At 39.6% G+C, this 14,620-nt stretch overlaps 1 protein-coding gene across 1 annotated transcript in view; it reads left to right on the top strand.

Annotated features, from left to right (window-relative positions):
* Nucleotides 1-14,620, top strand: part of EFHB (EF-hand domain family member B) — a 49,516-nt gene that overhangs the window by 3,615 nt on the left and 31,281 nt on the right. The window contains exons 2-6 of the mRNA XM_004603942.2: nt 839-901; nt 2,324-2,467; nt 3,612-3,792; nt 6,581-6,691; nt 14,294-14,423. Of these exons, the coding sequence (XP_004603999.2) occupies nt 839-901; nt 2,324-2,467; nt 3,612-3,792; nt 6,581-6,691; nt 14,294-14,423 (629 nt within the window). The remainder of the gene's footprint in view (nt 1-838; nt 902-2,323; nt 2,468-3,611; nt 3,793-6,580; nt 6,692-14,293; nt 14,424-14,620) is intronic.

Below are 14,620 nucleotides of genomic sequence, written 5' to 3'. Positions count from 1 at the left end.
AGGTGGGACTCTGGACCTCCTGAGTCCCACCTGGGAACCCACGCTACAAAAGTCTACGTAAATATATCATAATGTTTATGTATGTAAACATTTATGTATATGATTGCTTTTGATTTGCTATTTGATGCAGGTGTGTGTGTGGGGGGGGGCAAGTGACACCGTGGATTTCAAGGCACAGAGCTTGGTTAGGGGGGGAGGCACTCCTGGGGTCTTTTTTTTTTTTCCCTTTTTTGGGTCACACCCAGTGATGCACAGGGATTACTCCTGGCTGTGCACTCAGGAACCACCCCGGTGATGCTCAGGGGACCATATGGGATGCTGGGATTCGAACCCGGATCGGCCGCGTGCAAGGCAAATGCCCTACCGGCTGTTCTATCACTCCAGCCCCACCTGGGGTCTTTTTGACCATGTTGTGTTGGCGATTGATTTCTGGGCTTCACATGCAAAGTGTATCTCCAGCCCTCGAAGCCATCTCCCACGTGAACCTTATTTTCCTAACTGCTGGCTATGTTACCATTGCCCAGTTGCATGAAAAACACAGGCTGTGGGGCTGGGGAGATGACTCCAAGGGGCTGAGCACATGCTTGACCTGCAGGAGGCCTGGGTTTGATTGTGACACCACATAGTTCTCCAAGCACTGTTGGATGTGGGCCAGAAAAAGACAAAACAAACAAACAGCAAAAATGAAATAAAAGCACAGGTCAAAATAGGAAATCGATGTATTCTTCCAAATACTTTCCTTCTCAAGTTCAGTGGAAGAGCACGTACCTATGGTTTATGAGATGCGGGGCTCAGTCCTGACCATGACATTGTGTTGCTTTTTTTTTTTTCCCCTTAGGCAGGGAAAGTGCCTCCCATCGGCTACAGAGTTGAAAACTGCTTGATTGAAAAACTTCCTAGGGTGAGCATTTGCACTATATTTCTACCTTGCATCTAAATATTTTAGTGTTATCTAACAAGTCTCAACCTTCCTCATAACACTTCTGTATATTTAATATTAAATGTGGTCTATTTGAATTCTTTATTATCTTTTATAAAAATTTTATTTTATTTTTATAAAGTTGATTAATATTCGAACACCAATACCAACCACCATCATCCCTTCCTATCACCGTATCTCAGATGTTTCCGTCCCAAACCCCAAACCCAGCCCTCAAAGCTGAACCAAAGTAATTTAGTTTGTATTGCTTATTCATCCGCTAAAAATGAGACAAAAAGGTTTTCTTTGAGGAAAGTGTGTAAATAGTTGCTTCTCACCTAGGAGCCATTAAGCCCTTCTATATAAGATTAGTAGCATGTTAAAGATTGAGCCTTGTGTGCATATATATATATACATATATATATGTATATATGTGTGTGTATATATACATATATGTATATATATATACACATATGTGCCAGAATGATAGCCCAGTGGGTAGGGCATTGGCCTTGCACTCGGCTGACCCGGGTTCAATTCCTCTGTCCCTCTCGGAGAGCCTGGCAAGCTACCAAGAGTATCTCGCCTCCACGGCAGAGCCTGGCAAGCTCCCCTTGGTGTATTTGATATGCAAAAACAGTAACAAGTCTTATTTTGGAGATGTTACTGGTGTCCGCTTGAGCAAATCCATGAGCAACGGGATGACAGTGACACAGTGATATAAATATAGATAGATGTGTATATCTATATATATCTGTATAAATATTGGTTTGCCTAAGATTGGTTGGTTACCTTTTACTTTAAACCCCCATCAAATGTAGTGTGCTACTCTTGGGGTATATCAGTGGTGTAAACTATGAGATGTCCAGGAATAGATGCCCTCATGGGTTTGAGCATGTTTGAGCATGTGGAAACGGCCATGAGCAGGGCAGAGGTTGAATTCTGGAGGTTTTCGGCTGCCGGGGCTGGCTCTGTTGGGTCAGGGATGGGCCTCAACTGACCCCCCCTCCAGGTTGCCCCGGGATGAAACAGCCTGGCGGGGTCTGGAGACATTTCCATGGCGTATTGTTCTGTGCTCTCTTCCAAGAGATTTGTTCTTTTTATTATCTTTTGAGGCTTTCTCTTGATTTTGTCAAAGGAAATAAAAATTCCAGGCTTACAATTTCCAGCTCCACAAATGCCACAGGAGATTCAATTTATGATATTCTATCCAACCTGGGGTTGTTTTCTTCTTGATTGTGTTCTAAATATAACTTTTAAAACATTCATTAAAAAATAATTTTAGGAGGTTAAAAATATTTGGGTCTATAGATGCCCATATACTTATTACACATACAGTGAAATGTCCATTGGTAAAGACTGGTCCTACTTATATTTTTATTTTTTTTGCCTCACTATTTATAGCTAAATACTCCACCTGCAATTAAAAAGTTTTTCAACTTCAGATATCCACCTACTGGAGCCAAGAGAGTGTTTTATGGTGTAGCAAATGATCCCAAAGTTCCACCTTGTTTGACCCATGGAATACAAACTACAACTTCAATACCGGTAAAACCTCCTCTCCTCCACCTCACTCCTCCAGGTTATGAACTTACAAGGTGAAAATGTACAAATGAAGTGTTCGAGGTTATCAATTTCATCTGTCCAGCTTTAATCTGGAGTAGTGTAAAGACACACGCTGCAGTGCCAGAGAGAGAGCTCAATTCGGCTGGTGTGGATGCTTTGTATGTGGGAAACCTGGGTTGGATTCCTGGCACTTCAAGGTCCCCTGTTCACTTCCGGGGCATCTCCGTAGCTCCATAAAGCTGAACCAGAAATAGCCCGTGAACACTGGGTTGGCCCTAAAGCAAAACAAAATGAAACAAAACAAACCAAAATTCATGGAGCAATAATTCTTTAAACTTCAAGTTCTCACATTTGCTTGGCTACTATCCCTTTCAGAAAATTAATTGCTTAGTGCCACGCAGCAATTCTGCCTTCTTTAAGCAGATGAAAGTAATTTCTTTTCATTCAAGGCTACTATCCCTTATTTTTCTAGTGGCTTCCTTCTTGGGATCAGTATCGCTTGTTTTGGGAAATAGTGGTTTAAACCATATATTCTCTCTGAAGATAATTTTTTAAAAAACACTAACTTTATATTCTTCCCTTAGACAATAAAAGCCAAGTTTTACTTATTTTTTTTATCTCAATTTGGAGAAGCGTCACCAGGTTTTATTAGGTAACAGAGAACAATGCATCCTAGGTGAATATAATCTGGCGGCTCAATAATTTGCTTATTATGCACACTGGTTAGAGGCAGAGTTCAGTAATACTCTTGATACTGATATTAACTGACTAGATTGTCTAAATTCAGAGAATGTGACTTATATGTCTAAAGAGAGCTTATGGAAATCCTTTCATATGATTCTGTGCTTGTGATTCTCACATTCCTGGAATGTTTGATTTTGAGTGAAGTAACAGAGCTAGTCCCCTTATCAACCCAATGAGACCTTTGATCATTATTGAATGTTCATGTCGTCAGGGTTCATGTTTATAGCCCCAATTCCAAGAGTTCAGTTGAGATGAGCAAACTCAGTGATAATGAGATGGAATTCCACAATCATACTCTTCTCTTCCCAGTTATTGACTAGAATTTCAGTTTTCAGATTTGTACTTTTTGTGTTAACATTTGTGCTTTATGTGATTCTTTTAGGCAGAGATATTGCTGAACCCACAGCCTCTTACAGCATTCCAACAAAAAATCAAAGATAAAAAAGAATCAATATATTTTAGCAATCAATGGGCACCATTAGGAAAATCTCGCGATCCAACACCAGGATTACCAAAAGGCTTGGATATATATAATACTACATTTGGGACAGCACTTGTCAAAGGTAGTAAAAATAATAAGGGGTAGGGAGGTGGAAGTAGTATAGTCGGTCTTCTTTGAAAATTGAATTTAATATCCCATTGGAATAGTGTTTAGTGTTGATATAAATGATTATTCAAGAATTAAATTATTCATAGCAAGAAATTTTCTCTCAGACTCAGAACCCCTAGAGGTCGTATATCCCGAAGCATTAAAAATTCAGGTTTTAGAGCAGAATTTACTGAGTGTAGTGAGAATAGTTCAAAGCTGGAAAGAAATTCAGGAAAGTTGACATTGGGACTTGACATTGGGACTTGTTAGGTCTATAAGCCTTTTCTGTTTGGGCTTTCATTTGTGGGTTTTATTTCCACTAGTGCCTCTGAGTTGCTCATAACTCTTCACTCTATGTAACTCTTTGAAAAGCAGATAACAGAAAAACTGAATTGGTAAATGCTGCATGGCATACTGGACTCTTACAGCTCCAGATAGCTGCCACTTATTAACCAACCAGTGCAGAAAGCCACTTTCACTTTCATTTTGAGAGCAAAGGACAACTTATAACAGAAATGGTTCATAGGCCATTATTCCTCCTGAGACCGAAGTTTCTACTGCTGTTGAATGTTTTCTTTACATCTTTCTATATTTATCTCCTATTATCCTTTTCAACTCTTCAACTCTCTTATTCTTCTCAAGGGATCTTATCACTAAAGACTTTTTTTTTTTAATCCTGTAGAGAATTTCAGTTATCTCTGTCTTTCTGAAGCCCCATATGGTTCTGCTTCAGGAAATTTACTCCGTTTTCCCTACCAGAATGTTTTTTTAGATTATCTTCTTTACCATAGTAGTATCCTATGTCCTTTTTCATGGAATTCCAAGTATTCCCTTAAAATTTATTGCATCAAATACTCACTTAAAATTTGTTAAAATTGGAAACATGGGGTCTGTAATGAGCAAAAAAAAAATTTGAAACACAGAAAAGATATTTTAGAACAGAGAGAAAAGTATTTTCTTCCATTTAATGAACTTAAAATTGTATTTCTGTAGACATGGTATCATTATAGTAACCGTGTTATAATTAATATCTAGAATTAATTCATTTATTATAAAAAATGCTTCTAGGTGCAGTCCATTTAAGTTGAAAGTCTTCCTTCCACCTACATTTACCAATAGGAAAATGTGCACTTGAGTATCAATTGGTATAACAGTTTATGTATCAAAAAAGAGAATGTTGCTTTATAAGATTATAATGTGGGGGTATGTGTGGGACAGGCTTTGGGCTGCATCTGGCAATACTTGGGCTAGTTTTGACTGTGCATGGGGGCAACTCCTGGTGATGTTCAGGGGATGATAAGGTGCTGGAGACAGACCTCTGACCTGCTATGTGCACAGGACATCTTCCAGCCTGTCTCTTTGCGCCTCATTTTTGAGGATTATTTTGAGTAGAACTGCCTCCTGGTATTTTAATTTTAATTGTTTGTTCGCAGACCCAATTTCTTGGCAGAATACAGAAGGCAGTTATTGTGCTAGATGGAAAGGGAAGAGTGGATTTGTAAATAGAATCATCTCAAACAAAGTTGTGTACCCCAAACTGGGGCCACCTGTGATAGAAAACTATTGTTAATTAGAGAGCTCTAGGCTTGACATTAGTAGGTAAATTTCTTTTTCTTGATTCCAGTGATTTTTCTGGAGCTTTTTGGCTACTTTGAGGAGGAAGATTCATCTCAAAATGGGCGGGTCCAGGCTGTGTCCCTATCTATTCTGTAGTCAGTAAAATTTGTACCAGAGGGTTTCTTCTTTTTTTTTTTTTTTTTTTTTGCTTTTTGGGTCACACCTGGCGATGCACAGGGGTTACTCCTGGCTCTGCACTCAGGAATTACCCCTGGCGGTGCTCAGGGGACCATATGGGATGCTGGGATTCGAACCCGGGTTGGCCGCGTGCAAGGCAAACGCCCTACCCGCTGTGCTATCACTCCAGCCCCAGAGGGTTTCTTCTTATTTCCCTGGATATCTATCTATCTATCTATCTATCTATCTATCTATCTATCTATCTATCTATCTATCTATCTATCTATCATCTATCTATTTTTTTTAAGGGATGAGGTGGGGAGCATTCAGGATTGGATCATACTTTGTAGGACTTACTCCTGGCCCTGTGCTCAGGGATCATTTCTCATGGGCTTGTGGGATCACATGCAGTGTCAGGAATTGAACTTGGGTTGGTAACATACAAGGCAAGTGCCCTACCTGCTGTGCTATTGTTTGGGCCCGAATTTTTGGTTTTTGTCTTTTCTGTGCTGATGTGGGTGGGGACTATGCAGTGCCAGAGTGTGGGGGAGTGAACTAGGGTCAGCCACATGCAAGGCAAGCACCTTAACTTTAGTACGTTCTCTCTGGCCCAGCATCAGAATTTCTGTAATTTGTGATTTAAGTTTGTTTTGGTCATTATTTTGTGAAATCTGGACCAAACTAAAATAAAAACAATTTTAGAGCCTCTCCAAACTGGAAATTTAACCAGACTTAGAATATGGACAGGACAACCAATACAGAGTTCTGAAATTTCTTTTTTCTTCTATTTTCTTTCTTTTTTTTTTTTCTTCAGAATCCTAGAGAGTGATAAAATTCAAGTGGCTATATACTCTATACTATGACAAGAGCTATGCCCTGTCTTTCTTGATAAATTCTCTTTTATGTTGACTTTGTATTCCCCTAGGGTACCTATGTATCAGTATACCTCACTAATTATTTGTTCTAGTCCATTTGAATATGTTATATAACAATGAAAAACACTAAAACTGTTTTAATTCTTCTTTCAGGCTGTTCTGCAAGAGAAGTGGTGAATCCACAAAAGTCCTATGAAGAGGTACTTGAAGAAGGAAATAAAGGACACGATCTATATGTCATTTCTCACAATGATTATTATGGGGGTAAGTGTTTTCCAACATATATTAGACAAGAGGATATAGCACTCCCAGATTTGTGAGGAAAGTAATGTAATATAAAATAACCAATGTGCATAAAATTAAATTCTGTGGCAAGTGATCAATTAATGATAACATACACAAGGTCATAAATTGTGATAGTCAGGACCACATATACTGATGAATCTTGGATCTTAAATGTAGAAATACATGTATTAAAATTAAAAAACTGCTAAGAAGCATTAAATGTTAGCTTTAGTTTAACTAACACTGCATAGTCCACACCCATATCAGCTCAGGTTTAAAATACTGCCCTCATTCAAATGTCAGGATTATTTTAAATAATAGCTTCATATGAGGAGTATTTGGGCAGTGGTTAAGTGCACAAAATTTTGAATCATATAGACCAGGTTTAAATCTTAATTCAAATTTACATCTTAAAACTTTGTAACTATCTCACTGTGATGAAAAAATGAATTTAAAAATCTTAATTCAAATCCACTCACTACCTTTTAGACTTTTACTCTTTTATTTATCTAATCATCATTTAGATCTCATGTTATGGACAATAATATTGTGAAGATTATATAAATGTCTGCAAAATACTTAGTATAGTACCTAGAACATTGTAAGGGATTGATTATTATTATTAAAAATTAAAAAAAATAACACCGTGATTTACCAAGTTGTTTATAATATGGTTGCTTCAGGCATTATTCGTTCTAACACCAATCCCACCACCAGTGAGACCTTCCCTCCACCAATATCCCGCTTCCCATTCCAGCCTGCCCACTTAACAGCACAAATTTACTTCATATTGTTTGTTCACTGTGTTCACTGTTTCACTGTAACACTGTCGTTCCATTGCTCATCGATTTGCTTGAGTGGGTACCAGTAATGTCTCCATTCATCCCTGTCATGTTCAGGATCAGGGGAATGAGGCCCTTTATTGTTACTGTTTTTGGCATATCAAATACACCATGGGTAGCTTGCCAGGCTCTGCCATGTGAGATTCTAATTGTTTGTTACAGCACAAAAACCAATGGAAATATCAAAACCTAGATCAATAGAGTCAATTTGTGATCATTGCTGCATCTCAATGGTATTACTGAAGTCATTGTCTGAGGATCTACTGGGCTGGTTCATGCTGTTTCTTTGTTATTATTATTTCCACCCATTAAGCTTGGTGGTCCTCTATGCAACTTCCCATCAGATTTGCTGTGATATTACTGGGCTGTCAGTTTTATGGAATTTGGAGATGTCAAGGCTGCACTCTCCAGGAATTAAGGAGCTGAGGCAATTTGGTGGCTTGGTGACTTGAAGGGGTTTAGCTGTGGAGCTGGGTTATTTTATGTCAGAGCTTGTGGGTGTGGCTTTGGGATGCTGTGTCTTCACGAAGAAAGGGGAATTTGCCAGCCAGCCCCATTCCCAGAAGGTCCCAGAGTTTTCAGCTGTAGGAAAATTTGGGGAGCATTATGTTCTTTTCAAGATTAGTTGTGGAGCTGGGCTCTTTCTCTGCTGGAAAGATGGTGGGTGTGGGTGGGGTGCTGCTGGATTTTTTGACGAAGGGGTAGAGGGTGGGAGAATATGCTTTTTTAACTGTTACTATTTTGGGCTTTGGGCCAGATCTTGGCAGAGTTTGTGAGCTACTCCCAGCTCAGTGCTTAAGTGGATACTTAGTAGTGCTTGGAGATCATGAGGTGCCAGGGACAAACCAAGGACTTTCTCATGCAAAACATGTGCCTCAGTCCCTTGAACTGTATCCCTAGGCCTATCAATTATTAAAACAAGCAAACAAAAGCCAAATTTTATCAGAGGTCCAAGGATAGCTTTAAGAGACAGAAGACTTCCTTGAAAACATGAGGCCTAGTGTTTGATCCCAGTACTGCCCAACATGTGTGAGCATGATCCAGGATCACAGGCACCACAACTCTATGTGATTTTTGGTACACCACAACCAAGTGTGTGCAAGTCCTGGTCATCACAGCAACAACAAAAAGCAAGGGGAGGAGAAATAAAGAACTATCTATCTATATATATATATACGTATATGTATACATGTCAATGGATATATGTCTATATGTATCACTCATTTTCTCCATGTTATCAGCTCTTTGAGCTATTTGTTTCTTTTATTTAAAGTTGAATAACTGTGAATTACAAAGTTACAAAGACATGTATGATTGAATTTCAGGTATTTATTGTTCCAATACCAATCTCTTCACTAGTACCCACTACCCTCCACCAATGTCCCCAGTTTCCTTCCTACCCTGCAACCTGCCTTTGTGACAGACACTTTTCTTTTCCCTGGTCCTAGTGTTCCCTTCCCTAACTTGTTTCCTTCACCCCTTCCCTGGTGCCAAGCTTCCTAATGAAGACCAGTTCTACTGCTTTTCATTTCCATTACCATTGGGCATTTGATATTCCCTTATGAGGTTTATTTTTTTTTCTTTTTAACTCTTTTATTGAATCACTGTGAGACAGACCCTTACAAAGCTGTTCATGATTGGATTTTAGCTATTCAGTATCTTATGAGGTTTCTTTATATCCCACATATGAGAGAGATAATTCTGAGCCCGTTTTCTCCCTTTGACTGATTTCACTCAATGTGATACTCTACAGATCCATCCACATTGCAGTGAATTGCATGATTTTATCTTTTCTTAAGTCTGCATAGTATTTAATTTCATTTCATTTATTTACTTATTTGTTTGATTTTTGGGTCACACCCGGCAATGCACAGGGGTTACTCCTGGCTCTGCGCTCAGGAATTACTCCTGGAGGTGCTCAGGGGACCATATGGGATGCTAGGAATTGAAGCTGGGTCTGTTGTGTGCAAGGCAGAAACCGTACCCGCTGTGCTATCGTTCCAGCCCCATTCATAGTATCTTATTATGTATTTGTACCATAGTTTCTTATCCAGTAATCTTTTTGTGGGCATTTATTTGGGTTGTTCCATATTTTGCGTTTTTAAATTTCTTTTAGAATTTTATTTTATTTTTATAAAGTTCACAGTGGACTGGAGAGATAGAACAGCAGGTAGGGCGTTTGCCTTGCACAGGCGACCCGGGTTCGATTCCTCTGCCTCTCTTGGAGAGCCTGGCAAGCTACCGAGAGTATCTCGTCCGCATGGCAGAGCCTGGCATGCTACCCATGGTGTATTCGATATGCCAAAAACAGTAAAAACAGTAACAACAAGTCTCACAATGGGGATATTCCTGGTGTTTGCTCGAGCAAATCGATGAGCAACGGGATGACAGTGACAGTGACAGTGAAAGTTCACAGTAATTTATTGCATTCAATATTCCAACACCAATCCCATCACCATTGCACCTTCTCAACACCTTTATTTCCAATTTTCCCAACTACCACCCAAGTGTGCCCCAATAGAAGGACCTATATGATTTATTTTGTATTGCTTATTATGATTAATTTGCTAAAAATGGTCAAAACAGATTTCCTTAAAAGAAAGTCTGTGAAAATAGTTGTATCTCACCCTGGAGCCATTGAGCTCCTGTATAAGAGATTACTAACATGTTGTTATAGCTTAAGCCTTGTTAATATTTTCTTAATAGAGATTGGTTGCCTTCTACTTTCCCTCCCCTTCAATGTGGTGTGCTACTCATGGTATATCAGTGGTGCAGAGTATAGGATGTCACTCAGAAATTCTAAAATTTTGAATGGGTGATACAACTGTTGTTAAATTTTTAATAAATGGTTACTTTGGGGTCCAGAATCATCTCTGCAGCTCGCTGATCTCTCGAAATTTATTTATGAATTTCTGGATCATGGCTAGTTAATGAGCTTATATGGTGCCAGATGCAGTTCTTGACTAGCAGGCTCCTGGAAGAATAGGGGGGTTGGGGGAGGTCGACGAGAACTTGGAGATTTCTGTTACAAAACTTGTGTACCTGAGTTTTTCAACAGATTTATTTCCGAGCCTGTGGAGTCTGGCCGTGAACATGGCGATGATTGGGTTCTGGAGGCTTTTGGCTGTCGGGGCTCTGTTTGGGCACCCCTGTTCCCATATTTTGGCTTTTGCACATAGTACTACAATAAACATAGGAGTCCAAATGTCTTTTCTGATTTGTGCTTTTGGGCCCAAGTTGTATAGTTCCAGGAGTGGCTGGGTCATATGGAAGCTCAATTTTTAGTATTTTGAGGAATGTCCATATTGTCTTCCAAAAAGGCTGGACTATTCTCACAAAAAGGTTGACATTCTCACTGTCAGTGAATGAGGGTCCCTTTTCCCCCACATTCCCACTAACACTGTGTTGTTCTTTATGTTGAGTGCCAGTCTTTGTGGTGTAAGACAGTATCTCATTGTTGTTTTGATTTGCATTTCCCTGATGATTAGTGATATAGAGCATATTTTCATATGCTTTTTTTGGCCATTTGTATTTCTTCTTTGAAGAAGTTCTTGTTCATTTCTTCTCCCCGTTTTTTGACATGGTTGGATGTGTTTTTCTTGTAGAGTTTTGCCAATGCTTTATATATCTTAGATATTAGCCCTTTGTCAGATGAGTGGTGGGCAAATAATTTCTCCCAGTCTGGGCAATCTTAGTATTCTGGTTATCATTTCCTTTGAGGTGCAGACATTTTTTAGTCTAATATAGTCCCACTTGTTTATCTCTGCTTCTACTTGCTTGGTCAGTGGCATTACATCCTTAACGATGCCTTCTAGCTTCAATGTCATGAAGAGTTCTGACAATATGTTCCTCTGTACCTTATGGATTCAGGCCTGATATCTAGGTCTTTAACTTATTTTGATTTGACTTTTGTTCACAATTCACAGGGATCTGAAGATTTTTAAATTTTTTTTTCTTTTTGGGTAACACCCGGTGATGCACAGAGGTTACTTCTGGCTCATGCAATCAGGAATTAATCCGGGTGGTGCTCAGGGAACGATATGGGATGCAGGAAATTGAACCCGGGTCAGCCGTGTGCAAGGCAAACGCCCTACCCACTGTACTATTGCTTCAGCCCCATTTAAAAAAATTATTTTTGCATATGACTAACCAATTTTTCTACTACCATTTGTTGATGAGGCTCTTTACTTCATATTTTTTGCTCCTTTTTCAAATATCAACTGACCATATACTTAAGAGTCTATCTCTAGGTTTTCTATTCTATTTCATTGATACGAGGGTCTATCCTTATTCTAGTATCATGTTATTTTAATTACTATTGGTTTATAGTATAGTTTGATATTGGAGAAAGTGATACTACCCATTTTCTTATTCCCCAAAATGGCTTTAACTATTCAGGGGTGGGGTATAGTTTCATATAAATTTCAGAAGTTCTATATATATTTCTTTGGAAAACATTATAGATATCCTTCTGGGACTGCATTGAATCTGTTTAATGCTTTGGGGACTGTAAACAATACAAATGCACACGTGTGCGCAGAAGGGTGTGGTGTGGTGTTCTCGGGCTCTCGCCACTCACATTTGGTGCTCTTGAGCTGCTGTGTATGGAACTGGACCGGGATGGCTCCTCCTTGTGCTCTGCTTCTGTGTGTGCTGCTGTGCTGTCTTCTGTCTGTCTCTCTATCTCTATCTCTCTCTGTCTCTGTCATCTCTCCTTTGGTCTCTTCGGTCTCTCTTCTTCTGATCTCTCTCTCCAGCATCCTTCTGTTTCTCTCTCTGGAGCCCTTCTCGCTCTCACTTCTGACTCTGACTCTTCTGACTCTGACCCTTCTGACTCAAGCACCCATCCCTCCACCAGTGCACATTTTTGTCTCATGGTCATATCATGGTCTCATGGACTACTCCCAAAATTTATTCTGAATTAACTAACATACAAATAATGCTTACCGCAGAGTCTGGCAAGCTACCCGTGGGATATTCGATATGCCAAAAACAATTACAAGTCTCACAGTGGAGATGTTACTGGTGCCCACTTCAGCAAATCAATGAATAATGGGACAACAGTGCTACATAAATAATGCTTGCTCATTGTAATTTTATTTTTAATTTTATGTTTTATTTATGAAGTTGGATGCCTTTTGAAAATTTAAAAGTTCTCTTTGTGAAGTTGAAAGCTTTATGTTCATTATTTTCTTAATCTCTTAGCTGATATCTAGTTTCAGTATTACTCTTATCTGGAAGTACAAAGTTGCCACTACATCATGACTTGAACAAAGGTACTAGATATCTATTAACAGTACATATTAAATCTTAAGTATCAAGCCCCTTTTTTTGGTTCTTCACCCTCAGTCTTTCTTTGCATGTTACTAATGTGAGATAAGTAATTATAAGTACTGTGATGTTCTCATAATCTTAGCAAATGGCAAATGTTAAGGTTCCAAGTACAAAATACCATCCTCTCAAAGCTTAGAATAATTAAAAGGCCTGCTGAGATCCCAGAACATTATAGTATCTACCCCGATCTTCAGGATTTCTGTCACATTAATGGGACTTACAGTTTTTGTCAAGAATACTTGCCTTGAGCTAGAATGATAGTAAAGTGGGTAGGGTGCTTGCTTTGCATGTGGTTGACCAAGATTAGATCCCTGGCATTTTTTTTTTAAGCTTTCACGTTTGAGTTTTGGTCATACAATGATCAAACACCCATCCCTCCACCAGTGCACATTTTCCACCACCAAAGTCCCCACTATCCCCCCCACCCAATCCCAACCCTTCTCCTGCCTGTGTGGCAGACAATTTCTACTATACTCTCTCCCTACTTTGATTACATTCAATATTTCAACACCAGTCTCATCATTATTATTTGGAATTTTCCCACCACCACTCTAACCTACCGAAAAGGCAATGCTAGATAATTTGTTTTGTATTGCTTGGCTCCAGGAATTCTAAAATTTTAGATAATTAGTGTCTGGAGAGATCTCTGCAGCCAGCTGCTGGGTTCCGAGATTCTTTTGTGTGTCTCTGGATTATGGCCATTAAGGAGTTTAAATAGTAGCCCAAGGCAGTTTGTGGGCATCATCTCAGGCAGGGCCGAAGGGTGGGCGAATGAGAGGGACTGGCTCATCCCCTATCCCCTGAGGCCTGGCGTTTGCTCTTACTGTTCCCGTGTACCTGGGCTTCTCATTGGGTTCTGGAAGATGGCGGCCACCGGGATTCCCATGGAGCAAGCTGAGGGACAGCACCTGCTCCTGTCTGGAGCAGCCTGGTGAACTCAGCCGGGTGCACAGTCCGGAGGCATCTCTGCTTGGTTCCGAGAGAGCTGCTCGGTTCCAAGATTCTTTTGTATGTCATATCCCTGGCATTCTTGATGGTTCCCTGAGCACTGAGTAATTCCTGAGTGAAAAAGAACCAGCAGAAACCCTTGAACATTGGTGGGTGTGGACCATCTTGGACCCACACTCCCCCTGACTCCCAAGAGGAGAATACTTGCTTTGCTTTACTTTCCTTCCTTCCTTGCTTCCCAATAGTAACACAAGAAATCTTGTCCTGCTAATCCCTCTACTCACATGGAAGAAGACTCCTTGTCATCTGTATCGGAATCTGTGCAATTTCATAGACTGTTAGAATTTCAATCTTTATCCCACTCTCATTTTCAAAGTCAAGAAGAATATCATGTACATTGTTCAATATAAAGTTATTTATTTTGCTTGACTCATAAATCTTTCCCCCGACCCCACAGGAGAACCAAAGAACCGAAAATATAACCCATCAAGTTTCCATAAGTTAAACACATATGGGGTCCCTACACCACATGTTAATGATGGAAGAAACATGGCAAAAAGTTTACATTGGCTCCATGAACTACAAATGTAAGTTAAGTTATACTGTGGTCTGGAATAAATATGTATTAAGTGTTCCAATTTTTTTTCTTTTATAATGAAGTATTCTTGGTTTAGATCTTTATGTATGTTTCAGGAGTGCTTTTTCTTTTTCTTTTTTTTTTTGTGGGGGCCATACCCACTGGTGTTTGGGACTTACTCCGGGCTCTGTGCTCAGGGCTTACTCC

Source organism: Sorex araneus, chromosome 4 (assembly GCF_027595985.1).
Source record: "Sorex araneus isolate mSorAra2 chromosome 4, mSorAra2.pri, whole genome shotgun sequence".
NCBI lineage: Eukaryota > Metazoa > Chordata > Mammalia > Eulipotyphla > Soricidae > Sorex > Sorex araneus.
This window is presented reverse-complemented; position numbering and strand designations above follow the sequence as displayed.